The sequence below is a fragment of the Vicugna pacos genome, chromosome 12 (assembly GCF_048564905.1).
Source record: "Vicugna pacos chromosome 12, VicPac4, whole genome shotgun sequence".
NCBI classification, from domain to species: domain Eukaryota; kingdom Metazoa; phylum Chordata; class Mammalia; order Artiodactyla; family Camelidae; genus Vicugna; species Vicugna pacos.
The window spans coordinates 44,238,772-44,251,323 of record NC_132998.1 but is presented as its reverse complement, the minus strand read 5'-3'; the positions used below and the strand labels follow the sequence as shown (position 1 = coordinate 44,251,323).

Genomic DNA, 12,552 nt, shown 5'->3' with positions numbered 1-12,552 from the left:
AATCCAGGCAGAGGAAGGGAAAAAATGATTTGAGTCAAGACCGAGAAGCTGGGAAGTTTGGTTGACATTAAGAAGATACAAATGGAGAAATAATGGGAGACTGGCCTAGAAATCATAGCAGAGATGGTTGTGAATGCTGGACCGGGCAGGGCATTTATTATGGTAAGACATAGGGCATGATGAAGGATTTGTGTGACGCAGAGTGATGGTGCTACAGGTATATTTCAGGAGTTTTATTTCAGGAAGTTTCTCTATCCACAGCATGTGTAATGGATCCAAGGAGGAGTAAAAGCCAGCAGGGAGGACCATGTAGTTCAGTTTAACAAATATTTATTGTGCCTCAGACGTGTGGGGCACCGGGAGAAAACATACTCCTTCCAAGAGGGGACTTGGAGCCTAATGAAGGAAAGAGAAAAATAAACAGGCACTTTTAGGAAGCATACTAAGCAGTAGAGGTAGGAAATAATGGAAGTCTGAATGAGGATAGGAGGAAAGAGAAGTTAGAGGCGGATTCAAGGGAGACTTGTGAGTTGGATTTTTCTCTGAGGTCCTGAACAGCACTTAAATAGCCTTACCTAGCTTGAAAATAGATGTAGGAGCAAAAAGAGGAGGACCCCTCATGTACAGCCTGGATGTCAGTGGTGGGAAAATGATGGCACTTAATGAGGGGCTTGGATGAAAAGGAGATGGTTTGTGAGGAAAATTATTTGGATTCATTCTTACTAAACTGAAGATACTGAAAGGACAACTAACAGTCTTACTTGATGATAACACAGTACTATTTTATTGAGCACTTTCAGTTGCAGATGTCAGAATAACAGTTTGAACTAATATATGAGTAAAGGGCATTTATTGGCTTATTTAACAGTGATAGATTCAGGCGTGATGGGATCCAGCTGCACTCAGAGCTGCCTCTTTGTCTCCTTGATCTGGATTTTGTGTGTATGTTGGGTTCATTCTTCTGCTCTGTCTTCAGAGAATCCTTTAGCAGCTCTAGGATTTCATCTTATTCTCAAATGAAGATGTCCTTTCCCAGTAGATTATTGGAGCTGTGTTGACTTTGAGCTGGGTTGGTAAGTCAGTTGTTGTGGCCGGGAATGAGGATGGGGCGATACAGTACCCTCATTGGCCAAATCATATGATGACCTTTCATCAGGAGGTGAGGACAATAGCCTCATTCTTTTCACATGGACTGAGGGTGGATGTGGCCTGTTCTCAAAAGGAAAAACAGGACACTGTTAACTAGAAGAAGAGGGCTGAAAAAAACAGTCTATGACATCAGGCTCTGTAATTTTCATACATTCAAGCTGACATTGCCTCATTTGATCTTCAACACAACAGCTTGTGAGAAGCATTATTACTGTCTACTAACCATAGGTAAGGTAGCTGCGCTTTAGAGAGACTAACTGGCCGAAGGTAATACACCTGCTGTTAGTTGTGGAGCCAGGATTTCATCATTCAGGTATGGATATCACCTGGGGAAATAGAACTGTAGGCTTATGAGCAACACCCAGGATGGAGGCAGTGAAGTAGAAAGCAGCTCTTGAGTTGCAGGTGTCAGAGATGATGACCACAGAGCTGGAAAGTGTAGACAGGTCAGGAGACAGGACCAGGAGTGAAACATCCACATTTGGGAGAAACCTCTGAAGGAGATGCCAGCCAAGGAGAGTTGGGAAGAGGTAGTCAAAAAGATAGAAGGGGAACGGAAAGAGTAATGTGTTAAAGAACAAAGGTAAGACTTTCCTAAATGTGTATTACTTTGTGCTGAGAGTGTCAATAAAGCTTAAAGGAATTTTAAGTGGAATATTCATGACCACGATACCTAGACTTTAAAGGCTGTAAAGGTGATGAAAGAGCACAGTGTTTGCATTGATGGCCAACACTGGTTGTTTGGTGTTGATGGTAGTAACAATAATACAATGATAACAGCTAACATGTTACAAATATAACATATACACATATTATATATAACAATGTGCTTTTTGCTTACTAACTCATTTACTCCTCAAAATGATCCTGTAAAGCAAGCACAGTTCTCATCCTTATTTTGCAGATGAGAAAACTGAGGTATGGAGAGGTGGAGTCACTCTGTCCACTGTCTCTTAGACTGGGCTGGTCCATTTGGTTCCAGAATCAGTTTTCTCAACCGCTGCATTACATTGCCCTTCCTCGGCATAGGTAGGCGTGCTTGGGTAGCACTGAAACAGGATACGTTAACAAAGACCATTCTCTCTTTTTTCTCCTACAGAACAAATTTGAACTCATCACTTAAAAAATTTTTTTTGGGATTGGGGGAGGGTATACCTCAATGGCAGAAATGTCTGCTTAGTATGCACGAGGTCCTGGGTTCAATTTCCAGTACCTCTGTATTAAAAAAAAAAAGGAATTTTGTTTTTATAATATAAACATTGGCTTTTACTTACTGTCAGCAGCCTTAAGTGAGTAGGCTGTGGGGCCCAGGCCAAAGTTCACAATAGCTTGCACCTGGTAAGGGGTAAATGTACGCATGCGCCAGCAGCGTGTTTACCCCCCATTATGACCACCACGCATGCGCCACTAGCATTATAAAAGGATAAGTGTGTACACCTGAGCGCCGCCCGCGCGCGCCATCTTGTACTAGAATAAAGTGCTGTTTCGCTCCAAGTCGACTCCTCGCGCATTTTTCCAGTTGGGCAGCTCACCTTCTCGAATCCCTCTCCAGCCCCCCTCGGCTGACACTCTTCAGTAGAACAATTGTAAGCCCTTGGGGAGTGTGTGTCATTTGATGTCTGGAGAATTGAAGCATCATTCCTGCCCTGAAGGACTCAGGGTCATCATTTATGTGCTGTGACTGAAAAGGTCAACGGACAGAAGTTGCAGTGAGAGGAACACGCACAAGGCTGGTGAGGGGGCAGTGTCAGATCATTCGTCAGTTTTACAATAGTGCTGGCCTTTGTCAACGTTTTTTTAGAGGAAAAATCACAGGGCAGCGAAAACAAAGAGCCACAAATGAATGAAACTGCAAACAGGTTAAGACCTCCCTGAAGACTTGAGAGACTGGATCTTTTTGCTTCAAAAGACAGTCTCTTGGTGGGTCGTGTTCTCAGGAGAATTCTGCCTCTGATTGTTTCTTTTTCGCATCTGCTGCTTTTACTTGCTCACCTTTCCTGAAGTGGAACGTTTCCTAACTCCTTAGTGTCTTCACAGAAGTTACCTCAGAAATTCTGTCAGCATGAAATTTTGTTTTGAGTTGAGCGTTTTCATTAGCTGAGAGATAGCTGAAGAGGGTTCACTCTTTCCATTTTGGATTTGTGTAAGGAAATGCAAACGGATGAAAATCTATTATGTTTAGTGTTGAACGACTACCTTTACTACTTCTTTTGCTGGGTTATTCAGATTATTAAGATTCCATTAAATCCCTTTGCATCCGTATCTTTCTTAATATGTAAAGGATACATAGTGCATCTCCTTTCACGGACTTGCACGTGTGACATGACTTATGTACTAAAGCCCAGTGCGATTTATTTCATGTTCTGCCGTGACGTTCATGGGATACACAAAAACCTGCCTAATCAGATAACACCCGTCACAGCATTTTATCAGACCAAAGTCTCCCTTACTGGAATATGTTTTCAACACGGGTGAGATGTTTACTTTTGCTTTTCTACTTTTGTTTTATTAATACTGTTTGCCTTGAAATTTTTTTCTTCTACAGTGTAAATTTAGGGCTGTGCCTCATCAAAGTTTTTTCTCCCAGGGAAACGATGCGATGTGTTAGTTTTGTTCTTTGTGTTGAAGTCCTTGTTTTGTGACAGTTAGGCTTATAGTACATCTTGTTGGCTGCTGTAGATTACTAGATTTATTACTATGAAAATAAGAAACTCTGGCGGCTTCGAACAGATTTTTAAAAGAGTGCATGGTTTTGTTTTTTTTTTTTTTCCTTTCCCTCAAAAAGTCTATAGAGTTGGTTATGGAGCTGAACTAATAGCATGTAGAAAACTTGCTTTAGGGACATGCTTCTCCTTCCAAATGGATCTGCCACTGAAAGGGTGAAATACTGTCCTAAACAAAACATGCTTCCCAGCTTTCCTTGTGAAATTAGCAAAGCCGCCTCCCACAATACTTTGCTGTTGAGCTTTCTGCTGCCCTGACTGATAGCACGAGTGTTTCTGCATTGATATTACAGAAATTCACATCACTATCTAGGTTAGTGTTTAGTAGAGGCCAGTTGGCTTTTCATTCTCAATGGCTTGAAACCAGCTCTCTCTGACAACACTGTTTGGCAGTTTTTCATATTTCTTTAAAATTTTAATTATAACCCATCAAGTCTTTAGCAATTACTTCTGGGTTAGACTCTTGATGAATGTCATAACAGGGTGTTTTAATTTAATGGATCCAGAATAACATCTGTTTCTAATATTTTAAAAGCCAATTTATATGGAAATTCATTTAATACACAGTCAATACACGGAGACTTGTAAAAATCAAAATCAAACTGGAAAATCAAAGCACTGTGATATAGTAGGTCTTCTGTTAACAAAGGATTTCACTGATGAGTAGGTTCAGCTGCCACTAGCTGACACCCAAAGTATTGCAGCTTAAACAAGAGAGCAGTTCATTTCTTATACTTACATAGTTAGCCCAGGGCTGGTATGGTCTCCTGTGACAGAGACTCAATTTCCTCCAGTCTCATTGCTCTGCTGGCATGACTTCTGTTCCTAAGGACACTTTATGGACCAGAGTGGCTGCCTGGACTCCAGCTATTACATCTGTGTTCCAGCAAGACAAGGCATAAGGGTGGAGGAAGGAAGAATGCTAAGATTTTTCCTTTTAAGAATACATTTTAGAAGTAGTACATAGCACTCTGCTTATGTTTCACTGGCCAAATATTAGTTGCACGACCATATATTTGGCAGCAAGGAAAGATAGGAAATGAAAATTTTTTTCCAGGTGACCATGTACTCAGCTAAAAACTGAAGATCTATGTGTATGGGGAAAGGAAAATATAAACATTGGAGAACTGGAGTCTGTTACATTCAGTATTTTGTGAGATGTGACTTTTAACAGACCTCTGCCTTTTTACTATGCATCTTAAAAAAAAATCAGCTACTTCTCATAAGTAGATAATATATGTGAAAGGATATACAGTGCATAGTGTTTGGCAGAGTAGGCAATCTACTGCTATTAATGCATGTTGATATCTGTGTTAATTTCAGTCCCCAGATGGATCTAATTTCAGAGATTGTGGGTCAAGCTGAATTTAATAAGGGACTTTTTGTAGGTTACACCTCAGTCTTTGTAGATTAATAACAGCAACAGCTAACTGGGCCAAGATATCCTTTGCACTAGGTCATCAGAACACTCTTGTACCTGCAAAGCCATGTTCTTTGCTTTTCTACATAGAAGGTAAATGAACAATTCCAGGTGTCAGAAACATGGAATCTTGGGTTCCTCCCCAGGCCTGCTGAATTAGAACCTTTACCTACCTGCTAGTTAACCAGATCCCCAGGTGGTTTGCATGTATAGCAAGCATTGCTCTGGGCACTGATACTCTATCTAGAATTTATTTCTAGTAGGGGAGCTAGTCCTTGCTCTAAGTGTGTCCCCTGCACCAGTGTCACCTGGGACTTTGCTTCTTAAAAATGCATATTCCCAGGCCTCCTGTCAACCTTGGGCCTGAAATCTGCATTTTTAGCCAACATGCTGTATGAGGGCAGTTGTGTGGCCACTGCTTTATGAGGCTTTAACCACTGATAGAAACTTTGCATTTATTCTTCAGAGGTATTTGCATTCAAAGAAGAAAGCTTTTGAGGAAAAGAAATACAGCTTTAATTGTGATGCTAGTGAGCATTAAGGAGCTGAATTCAGTGTCTATGTAATGCCTTCTCTGAGCCTCACCAGCATTCATCACATATACCCGGAATCCCATCATAAACCCACATGCCGACAGCACTACAAAAGAAGGCAGTATTTTAGCAGTCTATTTTAGCGATGTATTTTCCTCCTTATTTTTTTCCTTTCTGCATTTTACATTTGATCTCTTTTTTAACATTTTGTCTTTTAGCCGCGCTATCAAGACTAATCAGGACCTCCTCCCAGAAACTCCATGGACCCACATTTTCTACAATGATTTCTGGGGGACTCTCCTAACCCACAGCGGCAGCCACAAGTCCTACCGGCCCCTCTGTACTCTCTCTTTTCGCCTGAACCATGCCATCGGAGGGCTGAATCCCTGGAGCTACCATCTGGTCAATGTCCTACTGCACGCGGCTGTCACTGGTCTCTTCACCAGCTTCTCCAAGATACTCCTGGGGGACGGATACTGGACTGTCCTGGCTGGTGTGATGTTCGCCTCTCATCCCATTCACACGGAGGCCGTGGCCGGTATCGTCGGACGGGCTGACGTTGGGGCTAGTCTCTTCTTCCTCCTCTCCTTGCTCTGCTACGTGAAACACTGTTCAACAAGAGGCTACTCAGCCAGGACCTGGGGCTGGTTCCTGGGGACGGGACTGTGTGCCGGATGCAGCATGTTGTGGAAGGAACAGGGAGTGACTGTCCTTGCCGTCTCAGCGGTTTATGATGTCTTTGTCTTCCACCGGCTGAAAATGAACCAGATCCTACCCACCATTTACAAAGTAAGTGATTGTCGGGGCTTGGGCATTGGATTACTAAATCTTCCCCTTGCTTGGCCCCTTGGCACCTTTTAAAAAGCAAATGTGTTCCTCTTCAAAGAGAATTTAAAATAAGTTACTTTTTGATCTCTAGTAGGTGGAAGTGTCCTCTCTGACCTTTCCCAACTAACCTGGGTTTCAGTCACTGATGATTTTATTTCTTGGGTTTCTTAACTTATTTTCATGATTGCCAAGCAGGGTAGAAGGACAATTCTGCCTTGTAAAGAATATTCCTCTTTATCATTGATTTATTTTTATTCATTCTTTATTTCAGCCCCAATTCCCAGTAATCCAATGAATTGCCTATAATATGTGTTTGAAAAAATAATACAGCTGATAATAGAGTTAGATGCTAGACTCTGTGAAGAGGAAATCCTCTGCCATTTGTTCAGATTACTTTTCCTGAGCTGACTTTAGAAGACAACCCCCTCTGAAGTGCACTAGGAACTCACATTTTTGAACAATGAATCACATTCACCTTTTCTTTATTGTTGTCATTTGTAAGAATAGAAGAGTCAAAACAGAAGGTGGCTATTATAAGTCCTGCCCTGAGGCCAATTAAGACCTTTGCCTCAGGACTTAGTATTTGTTCGTCTGTATTCCCTTACTGCTTTCCAGCGCAATGTTGTTTGAAGGTCACATAAGCACATTCAGATTCCATATATTTAAAGAGAACTGAGTAGTTTTCTGCTAGTGAATTAAGAGGAGGCATAGGGTGGACAAAAGCATCTTGAAAAACCTCTTCTCATTGCCCCATCCTCCCTCCCTCACAATAAACTGACCCTTGCTTTGACTGTAAGTGTAAGGACTGAACTTGGTCATTGTTTGCAAACCTCAACCTGTCTTCCATCCTTTTGGACACTCTTAAGCAAGGGATTATGATTTTGTTATCTCAAAAGGAAAGAGAAAAAGACCCCAATTCTTGTCATACCCAAAAGTTAAGGTTATAGTCGGGAGATGGTGCGTTGTGTAATGAGAGATTTTAAAGGATTTATTTAGGAAAAGAAAAGTACACCTCCAAGAATGGGAGATGGGCTGAGCCAAGGGGAAAAAGCAGTGGTTTTTGTGCCCCCTTTCTCTATAACCTCCCTTAGAGGTGGTCTCAGTCGATGAATGGCTCTTGTCCCCGGAATGCTTAGTCATGTTTGGCCCCTTTGCGCATGTCCTTACGCGTGGTGTACACAGAAAAACCCATGGTGGGGGGAACTTAACCACAATGTTAATTATAATACAATGAACATTGGGTCATGTCTGGTTAAGTCCTTTCTGCTACCATGTAGTCATGGCTGTCTGGTTCTAACCGGTTTCTTGCTGGCGCTCGTTTAGAAAAGTCCCTTTACTGTGCCTGCGGGAGGTGGGCACAAGGCCATCTTCTGGACCATCCTCCCTCTCCTCCATCTGTCTGCCCGGTGCCCCCACTTATCCAACTACCTAATAGTTTTGGATACTTCCCTTGAGAAAGCTGTGAAGTTTTTTGGTTTTTGACCACATTTTCCCCTCTCAATTCTTAATTTTACTTAAAACCAAGTCGGGAAGAAATTGAAATAAAGAAAAAAAATTGAGAAATGGGAACATTTATTTATTTAGTTTTAGTTTTTTTTTTTAACTTGGTAGGCGAGTAATCGCTGCTGTGCTTTGGCTCGGCAGGGAAGCATAACCTTTTCAGTTAGAAACCAAGTATCAAGCGCTTAATGAGGTTCTTTTGTAATTTCAGTGAAATGCTGAAACTTTTAAAGAACACTCTGGTGAGAGGTTGAAGCTTTGAAAACAACATAAGGTTTGAAAGTCAAGCTCTTAATTTCAAATCAATTTTAATTATTCTTTCAGGAAATTTAGAGAGAATGATCCTTTTCTTTTAAAACCCTGTCATCAACCATAGCAAGTTTTCTTGTATTACTGGAAATACAAATTGAAAAAGTATAAATCATGGTCCTTGTCCTGTGTAGGGTGAGAACTATTTGAGGATGTAGACTGGGGGTTTCAAGACCTTACATTTGATAGCCTGTGAAACAGGCTATGGTTTCTTCTCCAGAGTCTTCATTTGACTTATCTCATGAATTAAGAAATTATTTTGATTTGTCAATTCAGGACTTGCTTTGAAGACCTTTGAAGTTCACTTCTGAGAAATTTTCAGTTCTCTAAGCAGACTTTCAAGGATAAAGTTGCTGAGAGAGCTCCTTACTATAAATATGGCCCAGGCAGTATTTGGGACATACTTAGAATAGAAACGTATTCTTTGTTGATGTGAAATTAAAATATAACTGGGCATCTCATATTTTATCTGGCAACCTTACTCAGGTAACTGCTGCTTAAGAAAATGAGAAGTGCTATGAGTGCACGGGAGGAAAACTTTTCCTTTCTTCCCATCTGAGTTCTTTGGGGGCCTAATAATTAAGTTACCGTTAAGGCAGATTAACAGTAGATAGATGAATTTAGTTATGTATATAAAGGAGTCCCACAAAGACAGGAGAAGCTCCCCAGCAGTCAGGCAACTGAGGCTTCTGTGCCATCCTGTGCTAAGGAGCAGGGGTAGGGTTTGGGACTTCAGAGGAGAGGAAGGCAATTCACAGGATTTGGGAAGAGCAAATGGTAAACAAATGTTTTCCATGCCAAGCCAAAGAGTATTCCTTATGTAAAAATGTTATCTTTGATAATAGCTCTCTACCTGGTACAGGCTTCCTATCTAAATTCTCTTAGGCACTTAAGGCGGAGGTAGAAAGCTCTTCTTGAATCTGTTGGGCTTTAATTGTCTCCTGGTCCAAGTAATCCACCTGCCAAAGTGGCACCTTCTGGAGCAGCCTGCCCGGAACTCCATCACTGGCAAAGGAATTTCTAAGATTTAGAGAGTGTGAAGGACCCCACACTTTGGGAAAGGTCTTAATACTTTGACTGTTCTGTGTCTTGAGAAGTTTTCAAATGGAAACTTGCCCAGACTGTCTGGCAACTGCTGCTTGCGGGCATGGGACGTAGTCATGGCAGCAAAATCCTTCATCTGATAATTGTTCTCTCAACTTAGCTCTTTCTTTCACTCTTAGGTTTTGGGCCAGTGAGCTAAATGAGGACACTGGGATAAGAGACTGTATAGATTTGTAAGGAACTTGGAGACCATCTATGCCCGTCCCTTATTTCCAGCTGAGCTGTAGAGAACCAGAGATGTGAAGGTCAGCTAGAAAATGGTGGAATCACTAGAGCTAGAACACATATTTGTGACTTTGTGGTGATCTTTTTACTACACTGTGAAATTGTGAAGATGAATAAAGAAGGTAGTCAGATGAGAAGAAAATAAAAGGAATTGAACCTTAACCTGCACTGGCTGAGTTCAGTGACCTGTTCCTTCATGTGGAAACATAGTTAGTGTTCTTTCCTAGAGATGTTGTGAAGATTACGTGAAGTTGTGGGGTGTTCATTGTGAACTGGGTGCCCAGTATTTGGAAGGCACTTAACACACATTAGTTAAAGGGAGAGAAGAAGTATCAATGGAAACTATAATTCTTTATGTTAAGAAAGAGAAGGCTAAGAGATAAAGTCCTAGTAGTCTTTAAACATGCAGTGGTTTGAAAGCATATGAATTAGGAATCCACTAAAGCTGAAACATGAATATTTAAGCAAAAACTTTCATTTAGAATTTCATGACCATGGGGCTTGTAAACACTGGCATAGATTACATATGGAAGTTATAGAAAAATTCCATATTCTGTCTTTAAAATATATAGATTTTTTATGCCTGGGGTGAGTTATGAGAAATTGAAAGAAGTGGATTTAGAAGGTCCTTTTCAACCTTAAAAGAATAATCATCTTAAATATCTTACCAATTAACTCTGCATCATAGTTATCATAGTTTGCCAGATGAAGTAAAGTCCCCTGCCCTTTTAAAATATAACTTATACAGAAACAGAAAACTCCAGTGCACAAATGTTTAACTCTATTATGCAAACTAGAGAACTAGCCAAATGTTTAAAATCTAAAAATGGTGGTCCTCCTTAAGCTGGAAATTATTAAAACCAGAGTGCAGGGCTCTCCATTTTTATAGTGTTATCAGCAATGCTTCTCTCATAGTAGTTCACACTCAGCTTCTTTCTTCACATTTCTTCAGAAACGTCAGAGCTTTCAGTTCTCTACCTCTTATCAGATCTTGGCCCCAAACTCAAATGTGGTATCAGAGCTGGGCGGAACTAGAGGCTATGCCCTCCCTCAGTACTTCTCTCCATCCCATGACAGCAATAAGAAAGTGCAGGTTTAAATAGACATTTCTCCAAAGAAGACATCCAGATGGCCAACAGGCACATGAAAAGATGCTCAACATCATTAATTGTTAGAGAAATGCAAATCAAAACTACAATGAGGTATCACCTCACACCAGTCAGAATGGCCATCATTAAGAAGTCTACAAATAATAAATATTGGGGAAGGTGTGGAGAAAAGGGAGCCCTCCTACACTGTTGGTGGGAATTTTAATTGGTGCAGCCACTATGGAGGACAGTATGAAAGTTCCTTTAAAAAATTGAAAAAAGGCTTTACTCTATGATCCAGCAATCTGACTCCTGGGCATATATCTGGAGAAAACTCTAATTTGAAAAGATACATGCATCCCAGTGTTCACAGCAGCAGCATTTACAATAATCAAGGCATGGAAATAACCTAAATGTCCATCAACAGATGACTGGATAAAGAAGATGTGGTGTGTGTGTATATATACACACACATACAATGGACTAGTACTCAGCCATAAAAAAGAATGAAATAGTGTCATTTATAACAACATTGATGGACCTAGAGATTATCATATTAAGTGAAGTCAAACAGAGAAAGACAAGTATCATGTGATGTTGCTTGTATATGGAATCTAAAAATGATACAAGTGAATTTATTTACAAACCAGAAATAGTCTAATGGGTCTAATGGACATAAGAAACAAACTGTGGTTACCAAAGGGGAATGGGGGGGAGGGATAAATTAGGAGTTTGGGATTAACAGCTACACATTACTAGGTACAAAGGGAAAAACAACAAGAACCTGCCTTATAGCACAAGGAACTATATTCAATTTCTTGTAATAACATATAATGGAAAAAAAATCTAAAAAAATATGTAATCTATATATATAACTGAAGCTCTTTGCTGTAGACCTGAAGCTAACATTGTGAATACACTACACTTCAATAAAACATAAGAATTAAAAAAGAAAGTACAGGTTTCAGTTCAGTAGAGGTTAAGATTTTTCTAAGATAGACAGGCATCTGGATTTTCTATAACATCTCTGTTATTTCATACTGGTTGCTAATTTAAAAACAAATATTTCCATTTGAGCCAGATGAAATCCTTGGGATGGCTCTGTTGGGCAGAATTCATGGCTGCCATTTTTTGACTTCTGAGAGTCCCTGCAAATGGTGCCCATGTCAGTATTATGTATACAAATTTTGTAGTTCTGCAAAGGAAATATGAAAGTTTTCTTTTTCTTTGAAGAAGTATGTGAAAAACAGTACCCAGAATATCGTATTTTACTGGGTATTTAATAACCATGTATAGTGTTTATATCTGCTAGTCACTGTTGTGAATATGCCAAAAAGATGAACACATTTAACTTACTTAATAAGTGCTTATCAAGAGAATAATAGTACTTATGAAATAATGTGGTTTGGTATGAAATAATATGACATAAAATAATATAGTTTTCAGAAGGAAAATTTGTAAGAAAACACTAAATATAAAATCTGCAGAAATACGTCTGAACAAAGGGTTCTGAACTATTTTTATAAAATTTTAAAATGTCCTAGTTCTTCACTTCAATGTCTATTTAATGTGTTTCCTGCATTATTCTTGGCAGCTCATGCACCATTTGGCACATAGTAGGTATTTAGGAAACTCCTGATTTCACACTTGTTGCAGATTAAAATATCCACCTA

General features: G+C 40.0%; 1 protein-coding gene and 1 long non-coding RNA gene across 11 annotated transcripts in view; one reads left to right on the top strand and one right to left on the bottom strand.

The window, feature by feature from the left end:
• Nucleotides 1-12,552, top strand: part of TMTC2 (transmembrane O-mannosyltransferase targeting cadherins 2) — a 410,658-nt gene that overhangs the window by 178,465 nt on the left and 219,641 nt on the right. For 8 of the 10 annotated variants that reach the window (XR_012078575.1, XR_012078576.1, XM_072973321.1 and 5 more), the window contains one exon: nt 6,044-6,614. Coding sequence is in view for 7 of the 10 variants with exons in the window: in XM_072973321.1 (XP_072829422.1) it covers nt 6,044-6,614 (571 nt within the window). In the remaining 3 variants the exon portion in view is untranslated. Of the gene's footprint in view, nt 1-1,443; nt 1,463-6,043; nt 6,615-12,552 lie in introns of those variants that run through there. The other 2 variants (XM_072973325.1, XM_072973327.1) reach the window with 2 other exon arrangements.
• LOC140700230 (uncharacterized) lies at nt 834-2,488 on the bottom strand. Its single transcript, XR_012078578.1, has 2 exons — nt 2,424-2,488; nt 834-1,214 (listed from the first exon to the last, which is right to left on the bottom strand). It is a non-coding gene; the product is annotated as an uncharacterized lncRNA (long non-coding RNA).